The sequence below is a fragment of the Molothrus ater genome, chromosome 5 (assembly GCF_012460135.2).
Source record: "Molothrus ater isolate BHLD 08-10-18 breed brown headed cowbird chromosome 5, BPBGC_Mater_1.1, whole genome shotgun sequence".
Lineage (NCBI taxonomy): Eukaryota > Metazoa > Chordata > Aves > Passeriformes > Icteridae > Molothrus > Molothrus ater.
Genome location: NC_050482.2, coordinates 35,879,507 through 35,898,321, shown reverse-complemented (window position 1 = coordinate 35,898,321; position 18,815 = coordinate 35,879,507). Strand labels below are relative to the sequence as shown.

Below are 18,815 nucleotides of genomic sequence, written 5' to 3'. Positions count from 1 at the left end.
TAAGGGCAAAGGATTTGGAAATCTCCCCCTCACCCTTTCCTCCGGTAGTGTGAAAGCTTGCATACATGCTGTGCAAAACTCCATATATTCAAGGAGAAGGGATTAAAGTGTACTTTACCAGAGGACACAAAATTGCCAGCATGTCCAGAAGGAACTTGGGACACCCCCTGGCCTGCTCCCATCAAATTACAGCAATTGGAAATAAGCAAGAAGTGGCAAAGAGCATAATCAAAGTAGTCCTCAGTGACAGTCACTATGGATGAAGGAATGCCCTGCTGACTGGAGATGAAAATTCAATATAAACTAGTGATGTGGTAAACCATATTTACCCAACAGAGATGCTGTGTGTGTGTGTATATATATAAAAGCCAAGGACTGTGTTTTACTCAAAAACATTCATAATCTGACATCCAAACCCTGTAGATGACAGACATGACATTTAAAACCATTATAAAGATGGTAAAACAAGCACAATAATCCCCAGTTACAGGATGAATACTACATGGAAAACAAGTATTATTAAAGAAAAAACACTATATGCGAATCAGAGAAAAAAAGATTACTCGAGAATCACTGTTCTTTCATCACAACTTGTTTTTCAACATCTCTACTGAGACACTATAACAAAAATGTTGTAGCTATAGAATCATTTTGACCACGTAAAAAAGACCATATTAAAGACCCATGTATGTCATAACTGTACATTCCATCTCCCCCTGCTGCTGCAGTATGGAAAGGCATTTGAGTAGCAAAGCACTTATTTTTTCATTTTCATTTCTATCATGACACCTAGTTTGAATTCCACTTGTTTTAAAGAATGCAAGCCCAGTGCAGATAAAATTGCTACTACATCTAATGATGAAGCAAGAAGTTAGATTTAATGTTCTTTTTAAATACAATTCTCTACCAAATTAAGGAAAAAAACATAGGCAGATGACAGCTATTCCACTTGAGAATTTTTTTCCACACCCAGATATTCATCTCTTACCACAAATGAATCCCAGCCTTTCAAAAAGGCTATTCTTAAAGGCAATTCTTTAGTTACAAGTTACCATCATGGAAGAAAACCAAAACACTATACACACAAAAAAACCCTCCACATTTTTTTAAGTACCTCCATTTGAATGAGGTTTCTTCTTAAAAGAGACTGTGGTGACCATGTCCCATTCTGCTTCATAACTACTTGGACGATCTGCTCCTCGGGAACATTTTTCTTTCGGAGTTTGAGTCCACTCCACAACAGAACTGGAATCCTGAGATAAAACAACAAAAGCAACTATCAAAAAACACAAGACATGAAAATTGACCTGGTTTCTCAGATTCAACCTGAAGAATCAGCATCTTTATTTTGTAGATTAAAAGAAAATGTATTGAAATCCTCAGAAACATAATACAGTTCAACACAGGAAATTTGGACTTATGACTAAGACTATGTGTTTTACTCAGTAAATTCCAACATCCTAAAATATCTTTGCCTCTCTTGCAGACTTTATAAGCATAACAAATTATTCATTTAAGTGTAAAACATGAATCTTTTTTAGTCACATCCTCTTAATACTGATTAAATACCACATATCACTGCATCTTGGAACCCCCACAGACTTCTATTTTTATTTTGCATTAGAACAGCACCTCTCACTTTCGTGTCTAACTATGAAGAGTGAATCACCAAACTACAACACAGTAGATGCAGAGGGACTGGTGACTGTGATATATTTACACTCATTTGGTCTTTACTATTCATAGTTAGTCCTCTACTATTTTATTTGTGAACCAAGTAAAAACTAAATACAGTCAACCTACACATGTATTCTAATAACCTGAACTGGCCTGCAGTCTGCAAATAAGATTCCTACATATAGCTATTACTACCAATAATAAATAAGCTTTGCTTCCAGTTATGAAATCACCTACACATTAGTTAACACAAAATAAAATCTCTAGAGAAACATAATGAAGAACACTGATAACTAACAAACCAACCTTTCCAGCACAGAGGATATTAGAAGTATCCAAAGTCTCATCCAGTGGTCTCCAGTCTACTACCACTTCATTTTCCTACAATACAAATCACAAAAAATTCAACACTACACAGCAATGTATTTATTGCCATATATAGTCACCGTGTGACTACGTTAAAACTTACATATACATATAGATGATGACAATGTCAAACACAATGTGATGTTTGTTCGTGTACAAAATCCTACACTTTAAAAAGGCATTTAAGATTTGCCAAACTTGTTATGTGTTTTGCCAACAAATACAAAAGTTCAGTAAGTGTATCATGTACATACCTTTTCTATGACACGCAGTATTCCTGCTATTAAGTTGTCCTGGTCATCATTTTTTCCACAGGAGGAGTGAATGAAAACTCCTTCTTGCTCATATACAACCTATAACAAAATGAGTAATAAACTTTAAAAAACAATGTTTTAAAATCCTTAAAATTGTTTATCCCCCTATGGTACTCATTATCATTTTGACTCGCTGAGAGAAGTCGAAATAAACACTTCTATCTTGTTAGGGATTTTGTTACAAAGAGTCCAAGATCCCAGACTTTCACTTACCTAAATCAAGAAACAATAAGAAATGGAACTGATCAAACTTACTCTCTAAGCAACATACTGACTAGTACTACTTTGTTAAAACACCACGAGAAAATTATTTTTAAATCAGCAGGTACAGGTTCAGTGAAAGTCCTATACAGCTTTTAAAACATTAAAAGGCTTTCTTATATAGCCTGCCTTTCTGCCACCTACCAGTAAGCATGTTGAAATTATAAAACTAATTTAAATTTAAAATGGACCAATATACTGTAAAAAGATGAACTCCAGAGAAATAAAAAACTATACCCTGAAATTAAATGCAGGGCCAGTGGCAAAGATTCCATCTGAAAGGTAGAATATGTAACAGCTGGATAAGAAGGTCTTGTAGGAGTGCACACGGCCCACATAACTTTTGCATTCAAGCATTTGCAAAACCCTTCACAGTATTCTGATCATGCTCTCAAAAAAAAAAAAAATTAAAAGAAAATCAAAGAACCCTTGGCTGTCAAAATTTAGCAGGCTTTTGAAAGCTACATACACATACTCTTAAAAGCTCTATAATGACTGTAAATGGGTCCTATTTTACACAAGTCTAAGAGTGAAAAGTCCCTTCAATTTTGTGAAAGTGAAATAAATCAAACAGTAACAGTAATTGTTTGAGAACCATTTTCATTTTCACACCAAGCTGCAAACACTGCCTTAAGAAACCTATTTTTAAAGGCAAAGCTTAGAAATTTTTAACTATCAGAGACAGATAATGCATTTCTTTGGTTCTAAAATATCAGGAGCTATTTTTCTCATTTATCCGCTTTCTAAAATCATTACACTTGTAGTCAGGCCAGTAAACTAAAAGGTTAGTTTTGCCTGACTGTTTCAAAAGGTTAGGTGTGTAAGCTTAACTAGCCAGATGAGAAAACATGGCTGAAAAAGAGCCATAAAATTTACTTAATTCATCCTTTCTGTTTTAGTTTTGCTGCAATTTCTCTACCTTTAACACAAGCAAGAAATTTCAGAAGTGCTCTAGTTAAGCTGAAATATCACTTGGAAGAAATGTCTAAAGGTCACTTAGCACATCTCCTGCTTGAAGGACTATTAACATCATTGCCTTTCAAATATTGGAAGTCTTCTTTCCTGTTCTCTATTACAGTTTTTTCTCTTTTCTATCAAAAAACCCACCCTAATTACTGTCCAACATGATACAAAAGAAATAACCAGAATTCTGCAAAGAATAAAACAAAATGCAGATCATCACTGGTGCAATTATGTGTTTTCAAATTCAGTTCCGTTCAAACAAGGCAACCTTGATGTTTATTTAAATTTTACCTTCTAGCTATTTGGACCTGATGTATCATGAAAACTAGTCAGAAATATGAATCAGTCATCAACCCCTTGGACAGCTGCTCCAGGAAAAAAAAAAATCTATTTGTATCAGAGTTATACTGGTAGAAGTGCACTTCTGCAAAAAATGTATCAGAAAGTATACCTTCTCAGTCTAGAAGGTACGCCATCTAATAACTGGTTTTATTATTCTTCTGTCCATTAATCTCTCAGAAGGACAAACACTTCCTTTCATGGAAAAAGAAAATGTGTTTCTAATGCCACAGTTGTCATGCAACTGAAAAATCTTACACTGCTCTTTGTAACAGCTTCAGCTCCCTGTGCCATTCTCCACCAAAAAACCCAAAGCACACGCTCAGAACTTCAGAGGGTGTCTGTAAAACAGAGGACTGGACACAAAGCACCTTATTCCCCTCATACTGTTATTTAAGAGAAAATCTTCTACAAGTTTGAAAGGCCAGAAGGCCAAGCTGCTGAGATTCTTCTTTTCCAATCGCAAGCATGATCTACTTATTTACTTTTTTCAACTGTTAACTAGAACTGTAACTAATTAGAAGAAAGAGATAGCATTATTGTACAAAAGAGTATCTAGATGGTTTTTCACAGTTAATCCCTCTGCAAAACATTTTGGGAGTTACCATATTGAATTCTTCAAAATACTGAGCCACTCTATTCAGCAGTACTTTGTAAGGTAACTCCATAAATGCATTTGAACAAACTGAGTTCGGGAATGTAATTCTATTGTGGTAGCACTTGAAAATTAGCTACATTGAGTGGCTATATTTCACACAGTGCTCTTAGCAAGCTGAAAAATCAAAAATGCTATTAGGTATTCTTACAGTACTTTACAGTAAAACATAGTTTGTTACAGATTTTTGTCTTCTGGTATTGCAACACGGACAAGCTATTCAAAATCAATTTAAAGAAGAAAAGTAATGTTAAATTACATGTACAAGTAATTAGTACTAAGGAAAGTATCAAACCAAAAGACAGTATACCAATAGTTAGATTTGAATAAAACCCATCCATCACTACAACCACCAGTTCTGGTTGTAGTAGTAGACAACCACTGCTACACTTAGTAGCTCAATCTCACACACCATGTGGCCTACAAAGGTTTTTGCTCAGGGCCTCTGCAGCCCAACACTCAGGGAAACACCTGGTGAGTCAGCACACTTGGACCTCTTAAGCATTCAAGAAAACAGATTTCAAAACTAAATAATAGCTTCACACACTGACTCTTGCCTAAGCAGTAAGTTACTGCAGAACATGCAAAAAGGCAGCAGATGTTAGAGGATTACCTGAAGCATCAGTAAAATACCAAGGACTTGTGTAAGGTCTGCGTGCAACAACTACATAGTGAGATCTTGCTACATATGGAGAGAGCAGAAGGAACTATATACAGGCAGGGCAAGATAACGAGACCGATGCCCCTCATTAGCTGTTGAAATAACTATACCCCTCCAAAACCAACCCAAATCTGCTTCTGTATTACCTGTCAACCCCCTTGGCACAGGAAAGCAACCTAAGCTCCTTGAAATTTTGATAATCTTTAGCCTTTAGTGAACTAGGAAGGCCTCATTACCCACTGTGTGAAAGAATTCAAGAGTTTTAAAGAATATTATCTGCTCAGTCAGTCCATCATGCTTTTTGTATTACAAGACAGGAAAACACTCTGCTGGCTCACCTTGGTTTTGCACTAGTCATTATTTTACATATGGGCTCCTCCATATTTCACATGGGTTCCTTTACAAAGGTAAGAAGAAGGTGGAGACAAGCTCAATCTTTTGCTGTGTTTTCATATGATTAGAGCCATCACTCTTCCCCTAAATCTACACAAAATCACTATGCCCATCATAAAAAAAAGGACAAGTTGATGTTAATAAGTGCATACCACAGGTCACTAGATAAGTTGATGTGTCCCAAGGATTTTAATAAAATCCCAAAAGTATCCCCCACCCCAGTATTACAGCCCTTCCACCCATCCAGCTAATAAGAATTCTGTGTTCTGCAGTCTATCCACTGGTCCCTGAAACAGAACCTCAGGGAAGAAAAGCCGTTTGTGTTGCTCAGACGCTCGAGGCCAAAATAGCTGTCCAGCAATGACAGACCTCACTACAGATTTAAACAGTGATTGTTCTGTTTTCTTCTGTACCTGTTTGCAAACATCTACTGAACTGCCCACAGAGAAGCATATGTCACAGGTTTAGATGTTATTACCTACATGAAAGCCATGTTGGTTCCACAACAAAAACACAAATAAAAAAAAAGAAGAGCATTTATCAAAAACACACACCAACACAACCAAAGCAAATGAAGATGTAATGTGACAGGAGCTGAACAACTTTGAAAATAACTTGATTTCAAACACATTTTAATTATATCTTGCGGCTGTACATTGGAATTACTGAAAGATTTTCAGACATTTTACTAGCTTAAAGCTAGTTCTGTGCAGACCAGATCTATCCATCCTTGGTATCCTTAAGTTCCTAGAATACTTCAAATCATAAGCATTACTTAAGGCAACTTAAGACTGTAAAAGCATTCAGCTGGCAACTTTTTTCTCTAAGAAAATCATGGAGACAGTAGGAAAAAAGTTAGTATGATTTAAGTATCACTTTTTAATAATCCTAAAGTTTCAAGTTTGAAATAAGAAGTACCTGAGAAGCTTATGAGCATAAGTCTTTCCTGCTTATCAAGTAGTCCGTGCTGGCAGCATACAAGCACAATTCACAGCATATTTATTTGTCCAGTTCTACTGAATGAAAACTAGACCCATTGCCTGTCTGTCTCAGAATCCCACCAAAAGCTGAAAGTTGATGCAAGTTTCCAAATGCTAGTGAGCCACTTTGACCTGTTTCTTTTTTTCCATGGGTGCTACAGGGGTTAAAGGCAAATTCACAATTCATCTGATCAGTCATTGAAAGCACTGTACCACACAGAGACAACAGCTATTCCAACTCGTATCCTGAGTGAGGGTCTATAGAAACAGGGAACCACAGCAGAAAATTCAGGAAAGCTGCACAAAGCAATAGCTGCCTACCCACCCACTATTAAAAAAAAAAAACAGATGGAAGCAGCAGGATGTAGGCTCAGTTTACATGTCATGGCATATGCTAGTTAAGGTTCTGGAAAACTCTTCAAGTATTTATAGTCTGTGTCCAGCAAAAAATAGGTTTCTGAAGTCCCACCATTGCCCCAGTAACATTTTCTGAGAAATAAATTGTCTCATTCTTAATAACATAAGGACACAGCATGGACAATGCATATCTCCATACTTCTATTGTTCTGCTTACACTGAGCAGCAAACAGGCAATGTCTGTAGCATTTTTATTCTAAAGACATGTATGAGCAGAAGGCCTTTGGGATGCTACAGCACCAACAACAATATATGAGAGAATACAAGCAAAGTCTTGTGATTTAATGTTTGCCATTTGATAGCAATTTACAGCCCTGTGCTACCCACTAGTGAAAGATGACAACATTGCACTCTAAGACAATGAAGTATAGACAACAAATAAAAGGAGAGCTAAGATCTGGGGCTACCACAGAACAGGATGGTCCTGCCATCCTCACCCATGTATTTTCCACCCTGCCTGTGCTGAGCACCTAAGTATTAGCTGTCATCATGTGTACTGATTGTTTTATCTCCTGTTCCTAGGTCTGTAACATACCAACAACCTGTCAAACACAGAAGAGTTGACAGAAAGGAGAAGCACTGCAACTCTCCCAGCTAGTTTGTCCCATGTTTCAGACACTTCATATTCTCACCCTGTGTTCTTGGAGAGTGTGTTCTACTCACTCCCCTTTTCTGCCACCGAGTACAGCTCAAGGCCAGCACTGCTCTGCCAAAATGCAATCCAGCATCTCATAACAGACACAGTTTGAAGCTCTTACATAGTCAATGAGCCACTGCTCTGGAGTAAGTAACTAATTATGGCACTGTGTAAATACTGGTATAAACAACTTTTCAATAGCAGTTACTTCATTTTTTGCCTCATGTTAGGGAATCAGGTAGAGGACCTCACCAAGGGTTCAACCGCTGAAAAAGCAAGTGGGAATGCTCATAGAAAGTGACTGAGTAGAAAAGTTTGAATGTTCTGCAAACTTCAAATTAAGGAAAAATGGCTCTGTCCACAAACATCAACAACAGATATAGCAGCTGTGCAGCACCTTATTTTCAGATTCTGATGGAAAGGAAACAGAACAAAAAATGTTACACTGTAAGGAAACAATTACAGGCCAATAAAATTAATTCAATTCAGAGAATGATTGGCCTAAGTAACCTCACACCCACAAAAGAAAGCATCTTAGTTTATGCATTAAGTAAAAAGAAATATAATTCAATATAAAAGTCTGTATTATACTGCTTGAATTTCCATCTTCCTCTTTGGAATAGCTGATGTTTGCCCAAAGCTTACTCACATATCCACTGCTAAAGTGTCACTGGGCACAGTGATGTACCTACTGCATCTAGAGTCTGTTTCCAAGGACTAGGTGCCAATACATTAGAGTGTTCCACAAAGCATCAAGCCAACATTAACTTGATCAACATACTCTTCTGCTCCACAGAAGATATGCTACAATATCTGGCATTCAGCTTGTAATAAAATGCAAATCACAGAATGGTTTGGGTTGGAAGGGACCCTAAAGATCACCTAGCTGCAAGCCCCCCGCAATGGGCAGGCAACATTCCACTAGACCAGGTTACTCACAGCCCTACCCAGCCTGGTCTTGAACACCTCCAGAGATAGGGAGCAGGCAACCTCTCTGGGCAATCTGTTCCAGTGTCTCACCACAGTCTTAGCAAAGAACTTCTTCCTGATACCCAATCTAAACTTATGCTCCCCCTTCAGCTGAAGGCTATGACCCCTCATCCTATCACTACATTCCTGGAAAAAATTCCTCTCCAGCTCTCTTGTAAGCCCCCTTTATGTACTGGAGGGTGCTCCAGGATGTCCCTGGAGCCTTCTCTTCTCCAGACTGAAAAACCCCCATCTCTCTCAGCCTTCCTTCACAGGAGAGGTGCTCCAGCTCTCTGACCATCTTCATAGCCCTCTTTATTACATTGGATCTATGCCTATGGTGAGGACTCCAGAGATGGACACAGTGTCCACGTGGTGTCCTATGAGGGCACAGGAGAGGGGGAAAATCATCTCACATGATCTGCTAACCACACTGCCTTTGATATAGCCCAAAACACAGTTGGCTGAGCTACAGGTGGACATTTGAGTGATATTGAGCTCTTCACCCGCAAACACCCTCACGTTTTTCTCCCCTGAGCTCATCTCAATCCATTCTCCACCCAGACTGTACTTGTGCTTGGGACTGCCCCACATTTGGCCTTGTTGAATCTTGTATGCCTTTTGTTTGCTGAGCCTGTGGCTCAACTTTTTTTCCAAGAAAGTAAAATTTCATGCCTGCTAGTCTTAAAGACGCCCAATTTCTAAGCAGGGAAGGGGTGGAGAGGGACAGAATCCCACAAATGTTGCTCATGTTGTGACAAATATGAGAAAGCTCTCAACACCAGGAACTACATAAGAAAAGTTTCCTACTTGACCACAGAACATATTTCAAGCTCTGCCTCATGCTCTGAAGATTTCTTGAACCACAAGGTATTTCTGCTTCTCCTGCAACAATAGCAGGGTATCAGTGAAAATATAAGTCTGTTTAGGGTACTGAGAGCAAGAGCTTCAGGTAGTAACCCTCTGGTCCTATTGTAAGCACTTCTGCAAAGAGAAATCCTTAATGAATAGAAAAAAGAAAGAAAATACAGAAATTTCAGAAATATCACTGAACTGCTATACATTCAAGCATAATAAAGCCTTAAATAAATTCAAGAGAGATAGTCTTCTGTTCACAAAGAAAACCCACAAAGTACAGAATAATAAAAAATAATTATGATTGTATTCATAGTAAATTATAAAGGCTGAAAAAGATATAACAAATGTTTTAAATCAAATGCTTAATAAAGTGGCACAACAATGCACAGTACAGGAGTTTTGTGCACTCACATTTAACTAGTAGAAGGTAGAGCAAGACACTGCCTATCCCACAGAACAGATATATACCTAAAATAATTCACTGTATCTATGCCAACAAAATACCTGAAGGATGCAAAGTTAATCTTAACATACCAAATTAAAAAAAAAAAAAAAAAAAAAAAAAAAAAAACAAAACTTCCACTGCAAACACAAATCCCCTCCCCAAACACACAACACTAACACCACTATTTAGTAATAGCTGCAGTGCTCCTTGGACACTTCTAGTAGCTGAACTGGCCAGACATCTGAGCTTAGAGATAAAGCTCAGATGTTTGGCCAGTTAACACTCTGAAACTTTAACTCCAAGAGCAAGAGCACAAGCGAGTGAAAAATAACTTATCTGACAGCCCATGTGTCAATTGGTAACTTGAGAAAGATTTAATAGCCCATGTGCTGAAGATACTCTGAACTCCAAGAACATTAAAAAAGTATCATTACTGTCTTTAGATCAGCTGCAATAGTCACCTGTATACTGACAGACTGAAATTGAAGCTTGTTCTTTTCCCCATACCCAACTTTTTAGCTCATTTTCTAATATGGTTTTCTGTTATAAGGGTGAATCCAGAGTAGGTTCTCTGAATACAATAAACAAACTGCCATTTGCTAAGCAACAAAAAGAGAGAAAATGTACCAGTTTTCAAAAAGTATAATATATAAATATACCTGTTTGCATAAAGTCAAAAGCTCTGAAAACAAATGACCTTATTACCAAGTTACTTCCAGAAAAAAAACTGGCAACTCTAAGAAAGGGCAAAAAACTGAAGCTCACACTGTTCTAGGGCAGACAGTCATTTATAAAGAATGAGTCATGACTCCAGAATTCAATAGCAGTAACTTTTCCTGAACAGAGTTAACTATCCATATAGAGAAAAACACTGATAAGAAGCGCATGAGAGGTTCCAGCAAGAAAAAAAAAATCACAGGACAAAAGTCCAAGTAAAGTAGTACATGAAATAACCACATTTATAATTCATATCCCATTATTGTATGGAGCAGAAACCAGAGACTACATGAAATAGCGGATTCTGAATCTACTGATATTAATAAGGTCTGGGAAATAAAAATAAAAACAAGCAAAACAAAAAACAAACAAAAGCTGCTTAATACACTGCCACGTGCTTTCCATGGGAACCACTTTGTGTAATACTTTGCAGAAAAGAGCACATACATTAAAATACATTACTTTCATGTGATAAGATCTGCCACATGAGAATAAAGCACTCCACAAACTAATGCCTACTGATCCTTCAGAAAGCTACCACCTGAAACACCCCATTACAACAAATTGCACAGCCAGAAGGAACACTGCAGTTAACTTATGACATCCACAGCTTGTAAAGACACTGAAGTGCAAAAGGCCTGAAGTGAGAATACTGGGTCTGTACCAACCTACACTGCATTTATTCTACCTGGAGTGAAATTTCATTAGTTTGTAAGCCCTCCCAAAATCCTGCTGGCACTTAAAGGAACAATTTGTGGTCCAATGTGCTCCCAACAGAAAACTAACCCAGACAAAAGTAAGCACAGTTGTATGTGTTATTTCAGCTTGCTAGATCTAATTACTGACAGATCAAATGAGTACAGTATCCAAGAAAGCAATAGTGCAACACACAGGTGGGGAAATACAGAGAAGGATGGAACTGCTCCTGAGAGCAGTGAACCGTCAAACCAGTCCAGCCACTTCGTGAAATTTGAGAAAACACAACTGTCATTTTTCCTCTGTGTTAAAAGAGACATGGCAAAGAATGCAACTGAATTAGAAGTTGCATTAACAAGTTGCATTAGTACTGTGGACGTGGCATAACTAAAACAGTTTTGCAACATCTTAGAGATTTAATCTCGGGCAAACATGGCTCTTGGAAAGGAACAACGAATACACAGCAAATTTACAAACAACTAATCCACAATCATTCTCGCATCTCATATAATCCATCATAATACAGCTGCTTTCACAAGAGACATCCTGAAGAAGATCCTGATAAAAACCTAAGTGGAAAACCAAAAACAACCTGAAAAATTAAAATATTAAAATATTTCCCTAAAAAATTAAAATATTTCCCTTCATCCAATAAACTTCTGTATTGATATTAAAATGGGTAAAACTAAAAAAGTAACTTCTCTGTATACATAAAAACTGGATGTGCATAGCTAGAAATAGCTGGGAGAGCACTATGGCTATCTTTATATTTACATACCTAACAGCAGTAAAGAACATAAAAATAAAATTGCAAAAACTCGAGCTGCACAAATTGCTTGCTCCAACAATTCTGGTTGAAACGGATCTGCTTTCAACACCTCGACGGAATTTTCGTGCTATAGCTAAGGGCACTCCTCAGCCCCCTCGGAGAAGCGCAGACGTGGCTAATTACGTGTGTTCTCTTGCGCCGAGATCAGCGGGAACTGAAACTATCATCTTCTGTCCTGGGCTGGAAAAGTGAAACCGCAGACTATCACACGCTCACTATGGCTACTACATACAATCGGACACCACACCGAGATTTTAAATACTAAATAAAGGATCCACGTGCTCGAGAACACTGCACTGCAAAGCAACGCTTTCATAAGAAAGAGTAATGAAATAAAACTATTTTTACAAAAAAATAATACGGACACAATTTGTATGTGTTGGCGGGGGCGGAGGGAAACAGTGGGTGTTGCTTGTACCTCCCCCTCCTGCGAGCTCAGTCTCTGTCAAGCAATAATGTTTCGCTCCGGAACGTTCGGCAAGAATCCGCGGCGTACAAAAATTTTTAAACTACTAAACTATGGGCCTGACAAGGCTTTGTACGCACGCCGGGGGCAGGTTCCCACACACTACCAGCGCGCAGGCCGGGGGAAAGGCCGCTACCGTCCATGAGCTCCTCCGGGACACTCGGACACGTAGACGGGACAAGCCGCGTTCCTCAGCCTCAGGCGGGGAGCCAGCGCGGCCGCCCGCTGCGGAGAGCGGCCTCCAGCCACCCCGGGGCCAGGGCCGGGGCCGAGCTGCCGCGGAGGCGCGGAGCGCTGCCCGGCCGGCAGGTGCGGGAAGGGCCCGAGTCCCGCCCGAAGCCGCGACCCCCTCCGGCGCAGAGAGCCCGCGGCCACTGCCAGCGCCCGGCGCGGCCCGCCCGAGGCCAGGACGGCACCCGGAGACGCGGCCCCGGGAGGCGACACCCGCAGGCAGGGGAAAAGGCGCCCGCCCGGCCATTCAGCGGTCCAACCCCCTCCCCGCGACTCCCGCCAGCTGGGGCGACCCAGCGCCCGACACGGCGCGTCCCGCGGAGGGACAGGCGGAAGAGGCCGGCCCCGCCGCCGCCGCCCGCCCCCGTTACCTTGCCGCTCGGCGGCGCCGCCATGTTGCCCACGAGTGTTTATGGTGACGTCGCACTCCTCACGTGCTTCCCCGCCGCGCCACAACAATAGCGTCACTGCTGCGAGCCGCGCATGCGCAATGCGCGGGGCCCAGGCCTGGGAAAGGCTGCAGCCCGGACGGGGAGGGAGATCTGGGGCTGCGCTATGCCACAGGCTGCGGCCGGGATAGGGATCGAGGGCTGGGGCTGCGCTGTGCTGTGCTGTGCCAAAGGCTGCGGCCGGGACAGGGAGCGAGGGCTGGGCTGCGCTGTGCTGTGCCACAGGCTGCGGCCGGGGCAGGGATCGAGCGCTGGCTGCGCTGCTGTGCCACAGGCTGCGGCCGGGGACAGGGATCGAGCGCTGGCTGCGCTGTGCTGTGCCACAGGCTGCGGCCGGGACAGGGAGCGAGGGCTGGGGCTGCGCTGTGCTGTGCCACAGGCTGCGGCCAGGGACAGGGAGCGAGGGCTGGCTGCGCTGTGCTGTGCCACAGGCTGCGGCCGGGACAGGGAGCGAGGGCTGGGGCTGCGCTGTGCTGTGCCACAGGCTGCGGCCGGGACAGGGAGCGAGGGCTGGGCTCCGTTGTACTGTGCCACAGGCTGCGGCCAGGGACAGGGAGCGAGCGCTGGCTGCGCTGTGCTGTGCCACAGGCTGCGGCCGGGACAGGGAGCGAGGGCTGGCTCCGCTGTGCTGTTCCCGACGGTGGCCGCGGTCCCGTCGCTCCTGTTGAATCCCTGGCACGCCCGCAGCCCTCCGGGAGGCTGCCGAGTGTCCAGCCGCAGGCCCCGCGGCGGCCGGGGCAGCAGTGACCGCTCCACAGCGCGGCGAGGAAGAAAGGGGATTGTTGTTCTTTTTATTTATTTTTTTTCTGTTTTCTCCTCTCACCCTTTTTCAGAGCTCCCTGAGATTGCAATTGTAATTTGAGCGATGTTATATAGTTGATATAAAGCACACATACTCTGTCAAACTATTTTCTTTCTCTTTACGCTCCAGTCACAGAATCATAGAATAGTTTGGGTTGGGAGGGACCTTAAAGATCATCTAGTTCCAACCACCCTGCCATGGCCAGGCACACCTTTCACCGGACCACGTTGCTCAAAGCCCCATCCAACCTGGCCTTGAGCACTGCCAGGGATGGACATCCAGAACTCGTCTTTGCAACTCGTCCCAGCGCCTCACCACCCACGCAGCAAAGAATTTCTCTCTAATATCTGTTCTAAACCCACCCTCTGCCTGCTTGAAGCCGTTCCCCCTTGTCTTACTGTTCCATCCCCTTGCAAATAGTCTCTCTCCAGCTATCTTGCAGACCCCCTTTAGGTACTGGAAGGTGCTATAAGATCTCAATGTCACAGCACCCACAGGCACTACTAAGCTGCCCCAATATTCATATACCAGATCTTTAATGTCAGTGAAAAATACACTGCTTTCAATATGGTAGTTTTTAACACATAATGCATTCAACACATCAAGGGACAAAAGTAGATATTAATTACAATCTCATCCATCTTAGCAAATATTCAGCTTTCATACGTGTACAGATTTATAAAACCTGAAAGAATTCTGCAAAAGTCAATGGATTTTGATTAGTCTTCTTTATCTGGAAAAGTATATTATGTGTGGTATTACTTTTAAAAATTGGCTTTCACGTAATATCTGAAACATAATAAAAATGGTTTTTAAGACATTGGTTATATTCCAACAATATCATAAAATATTTTGAGCAAACAGTATATCTCCAAATACTGTTTATTTGAAACAGATAAAAGAGATGCGTGCAGGGAAGTGATTTGCTTCTCTGAAGGAGCAAAGGTAATTTGAGTTTTGGAGTGGGTTGGTTGGGGGGTTTTATTTCTGTCCTAAAGTGGCATTATAATTCCCTTCTACTTTTTGAATTTAAACCCCATTTAGTTAGATTAATACCCATACCATACTTACCATACTTACCATACTTAGATAATTACCATACTTGGAAAACCAGATTTCCAAATTTCAAGACAAGTACTGATCTGCTTCAAAGTTGGAAAAGCCTGTTGTGACTCTGTATATACACATGCATAAAGATGATAAAATTAAATAAAAACACAGATCACAAGTTCTTGTAGTAATCTCTAGGTCTGGAAAGTGTAGCAAAAACGGACACCTTAACTTTGGTGGTCCTTTTGTTTAAATTTAAGAACACGACTTAGTGTCACGATGAATACAAGGGAGAAGGCTACACACTAAAAATGCATCACGGATCACCATAAATTAATTGCTTTGAGGGGTGCAAGTGTTTTAGCTATCTTCCACATTGGTTTAATCTCAGTTGGTATCCCGTGTGTTCCTTTTCATCCTTTCCTTTTCCTACCCTTTTCCTTTATTTCTTACTCCTTGCAATATAACCATACATTACTTTCACACCCATCTGTAATCCTGTTCCCTCTGTACTTCCTTTTCATCTCTAACCTCCCTGAAATTTGCAATGAACACTGAGGACTTCCTTTGATTGGTTCCTTTGCATCCCCTCGTTCTGGCTCTTCAATGAAACTGCTTTGTCAAGGTTTCTTTCCTAAGAGGAGCTCAAAATTGAGATTCAGATTTCAACTCTGTTGGTCAAGCTACAATCTACAATGACTCCTTGAGGTCTGCTCTCTTTACTAGCATGATTGCCAGTTTCTAGTCTCCTGTCTCTTGAACTTGATCATTAGCATATTGAATCAAAGCCTCTGTTTCTTTGTAGGAAATTGTGTCAATAAATACATATTTATCTCATGACTCATTGCCATATTTCTACCATAGCCATTAATTCTGATCCAAATTAAAATCTCTTTTTATCATTGCAGACAAAACAGACAAATTGGTTTTATTTTCCTCCAGATTCTCTTGGCACTCATCTCTATCTCTTCAATATCAATAACCATATGTCTCAGGGCCCACAGCTTGGTTGATGCCTTAGGCTTAGAGAACTCTCTGGACTCCGTCCTTACATGCTTTACCCAACTCCCTTGCTGGCATCTTTTCTAGTACAACAGCACTAAATCACAGCTTTCCCCATCTATCCACACAGCTAAATATTTTCTCTTGTAACATTCTGTTTGCTGACAGTGACCCACACCATTTTGATACATCCAGACTTCTGCAGAATGTTTTAGTCATTCATCCAGCCCATATTATTTTAACCCTCTCATCTTAATTCCTCCTGTTCATCTACCCACTCCCACCCTTCTACAAGATAAAATGCCATTATTCATTTTGAGGGCAATTACCACCCACTCTCATTCACTGCCAAAGGTCCTGCTTCTGTCAAGTCAGCTCAGTGCTAGACTTTGCCTATTATTTGTAAAATTTGCACACAAGTTGAGTGAAAGGCTTTTTCCTCAAGCTGACATTCGTGGAGCTATCAACTAAGTAAAAAATGAAAATATAAATCCCATTTGTGCTGCTCTCAGTGTGCCAGTCACCACTTACCTCAGTGTCAAGAAGGCCGGTATGTTTCAGAGAACTCAGTCCCACAGACCAATCTAGTCCATGAGATATATATGACCATCTTCTAGCTACTTACCCAATCTTCTAGACATCCATCTTGGGCCTTCTCCCTTGTTCTTTAGCAAATTTTCATTGTATAACAATGTGTATATTGTTACTCGAGGAGCAAAATTACTCTTTGTTATGAGGCTACTCTATGAAAGGATTGCTGAAAGGTTGAAGTTGGCAGGAATCTTTAGAGATCGTCTAATCCAACCCTTCTGCCCAGAGCAAATCACAAATGGTCACTCAGAGCCTTATAAAGTTTGAGGTTTGAGAATCTTCAAGAATATACATACCACAACCTCCTCAGTCCAGCTCTTTCATCAGTGTTTGGTTGCTTTTAGAATGCCAAAGGTTTTTCTTACACTTAAATGGAATTTCTTGTACTTCGGTTTGGGTCCATTTTGTCATTGAATACCACTAAAGAGACCAGTGCCTTCTTTACTTCCTCTCATAATCTATTTTTAGACATTGAAAAGATCCTCTGAGCCTTCTAGAGACAACAGTCTCACATCTGTCAGCGTCTCTTTGTATGACAGATGGTCCAGTCTCCTAATTGCCTTTGATTGCCCTTCGAAGGTCTCACTCCAGGCTGTCAGTGTCTCCATTCTACCAGGGAATCCAGCACTAGACCCAGCATTCCAGAACTCTCTCATGAGGGCTGAGGAAGTATCATCACCCCTCAGCTTGCTGGCAGTGTTCTTCCTGATGGAGCCCAGGATGGCTTTATTTTCTGGCTCAAGATTGATTTGTTGTGCACTGGTTTTGACACTCAGATACCTTTGTGCAAGGCTGCTTCCCAGCCTACATTATTGATGTGTTACATTATTGTACTTTACAAACCTGAATGATACACAACAGCAAGTTCCATAGGCTGACATGGTGCTAGCAGGTCCCTCTCCCTCCTCCATAAGCCCCTTAAGGAAACAATAGGACAGTCTGTAGCTCTATGCTGAAGTCCAACCTTTCACACACTACACAGATGGGAGTCTAAGGAGGAGGGTATCTGTAGCCTGGGGGCCCACTCTTTGTTGGATTTTAATTAACCATCTGCTCTAACACTTCTGTCACATAAAAGGTGGTCACAGCACAGCAGCCAGCACTGAGTGTGCAGCCAGAGTGTTCCTGGCTTTCCCGTGGCTTCTGTTGCTGTCACAGCTGCAAGCATAGCTATTACTGCTGTGCCAAAAGCTGCAGCAGCTGCTATTGTTGTTGTTCACACAGCTATTTCAGCAGAGTTCCAAGATACCTTCCTGTATTCAGAAGTGTCAGCTGCCCACATGCTCAACCACATGAAAACCTGGCCCACATAAGACAAGTGTGGGTTCTGTCAAGTCCTTCCATCACAGGCTTAATTTGTACAAACAACCCCACAGCAGAGGAACAAAGAAAAAATACAGTACCAAAAATATCTTTCCCTTTGATCTTTATTTCTCCTCATAGGAAATGGATGTATTCCAAGCCTTGCATGGACAGATGCAACCCACAATTTTTCTAGGCTATTCCAGTTTATCACAGACCACAATGAGATAGTAAATGGGGTGCTGTCCTGGACTCTGGATGCAGCAAGTCACCCAGGAGATAGCTGCAGACTAGGCTTTTCAAGTTCCTCAGATTTTAAGAGGTACCCTTCCTCAGCATTAGTTGTATTGTAGACAATAAATGAAATATCCAAGGATTTAGCTGTGAAATGCTCTTATTTTCCCCATGCAAGAGGAAAAGATTTTTAAAAACTCCTCCCATTCTATTCCACAATTAGGAGAGCAGGAGGGAAATCAGTTCCTGCCCACATCCATACAGGTCAACCAAGAACGCCCCTGGGGTACAGTCAGCCTTTGCATTTTATTCTTAGTTTGCTCTTTTATGTAATTATGGACCATACCACATATGGTTTCTCAGACTAATACACAGAGACGGGGTTGGGGACAGCACAGCCACTGCGAGCTGGCAGCATGTAAATATGATTTAAAGGGCAGAAGAGGACTAAAGCACCTGGATTAAAGCTGCATTGTGCCATCTGCTCTCAAGGCCAGAGCTCCTTATGCAC

General features: G+C 41.3%; 1 protein-coding gene across 1 annotated transcript in view; it reads right to left on the bottom strand.

The window, feature by feature from the left end:
- TBC1D15 (TBC1 domain family member 15) overlaps positions 1 to 13,300 on the bottom strand; it is a 35,734-nt gene extending 22,434 nt beyond the window's left edge. Inside the window, exons 1-4 of the mRNA XM_036401079.2 lie at positions 13,246 to 13,300; positions 2,298 to 2,396; positions 1,984 to 2,058; positions 1,115 to 1,253 (exon numbers count right to left, since the gene is read on the bottom strand). Of these exons, the coding sequence (XP_036256972.1) occupies positions 1,115 to 1,253; positions 1,984 to 2,058; positions 2,298 to 2,396; positions 13,246 to 13,269 (337 nt within the window). The 5' untranslated portion in view covers positions 13,270 to 13,300. The remainder of the gene's footprint in view (positions 1 to 1,114; positions 1,254 to 1,983; positions 2,059 to 2,297; positions 2,397 to 13,245) is intronic.
- Between the last annotated feature and the right edge of the window lie 5,515 nt (positions 13,301 to 18,815).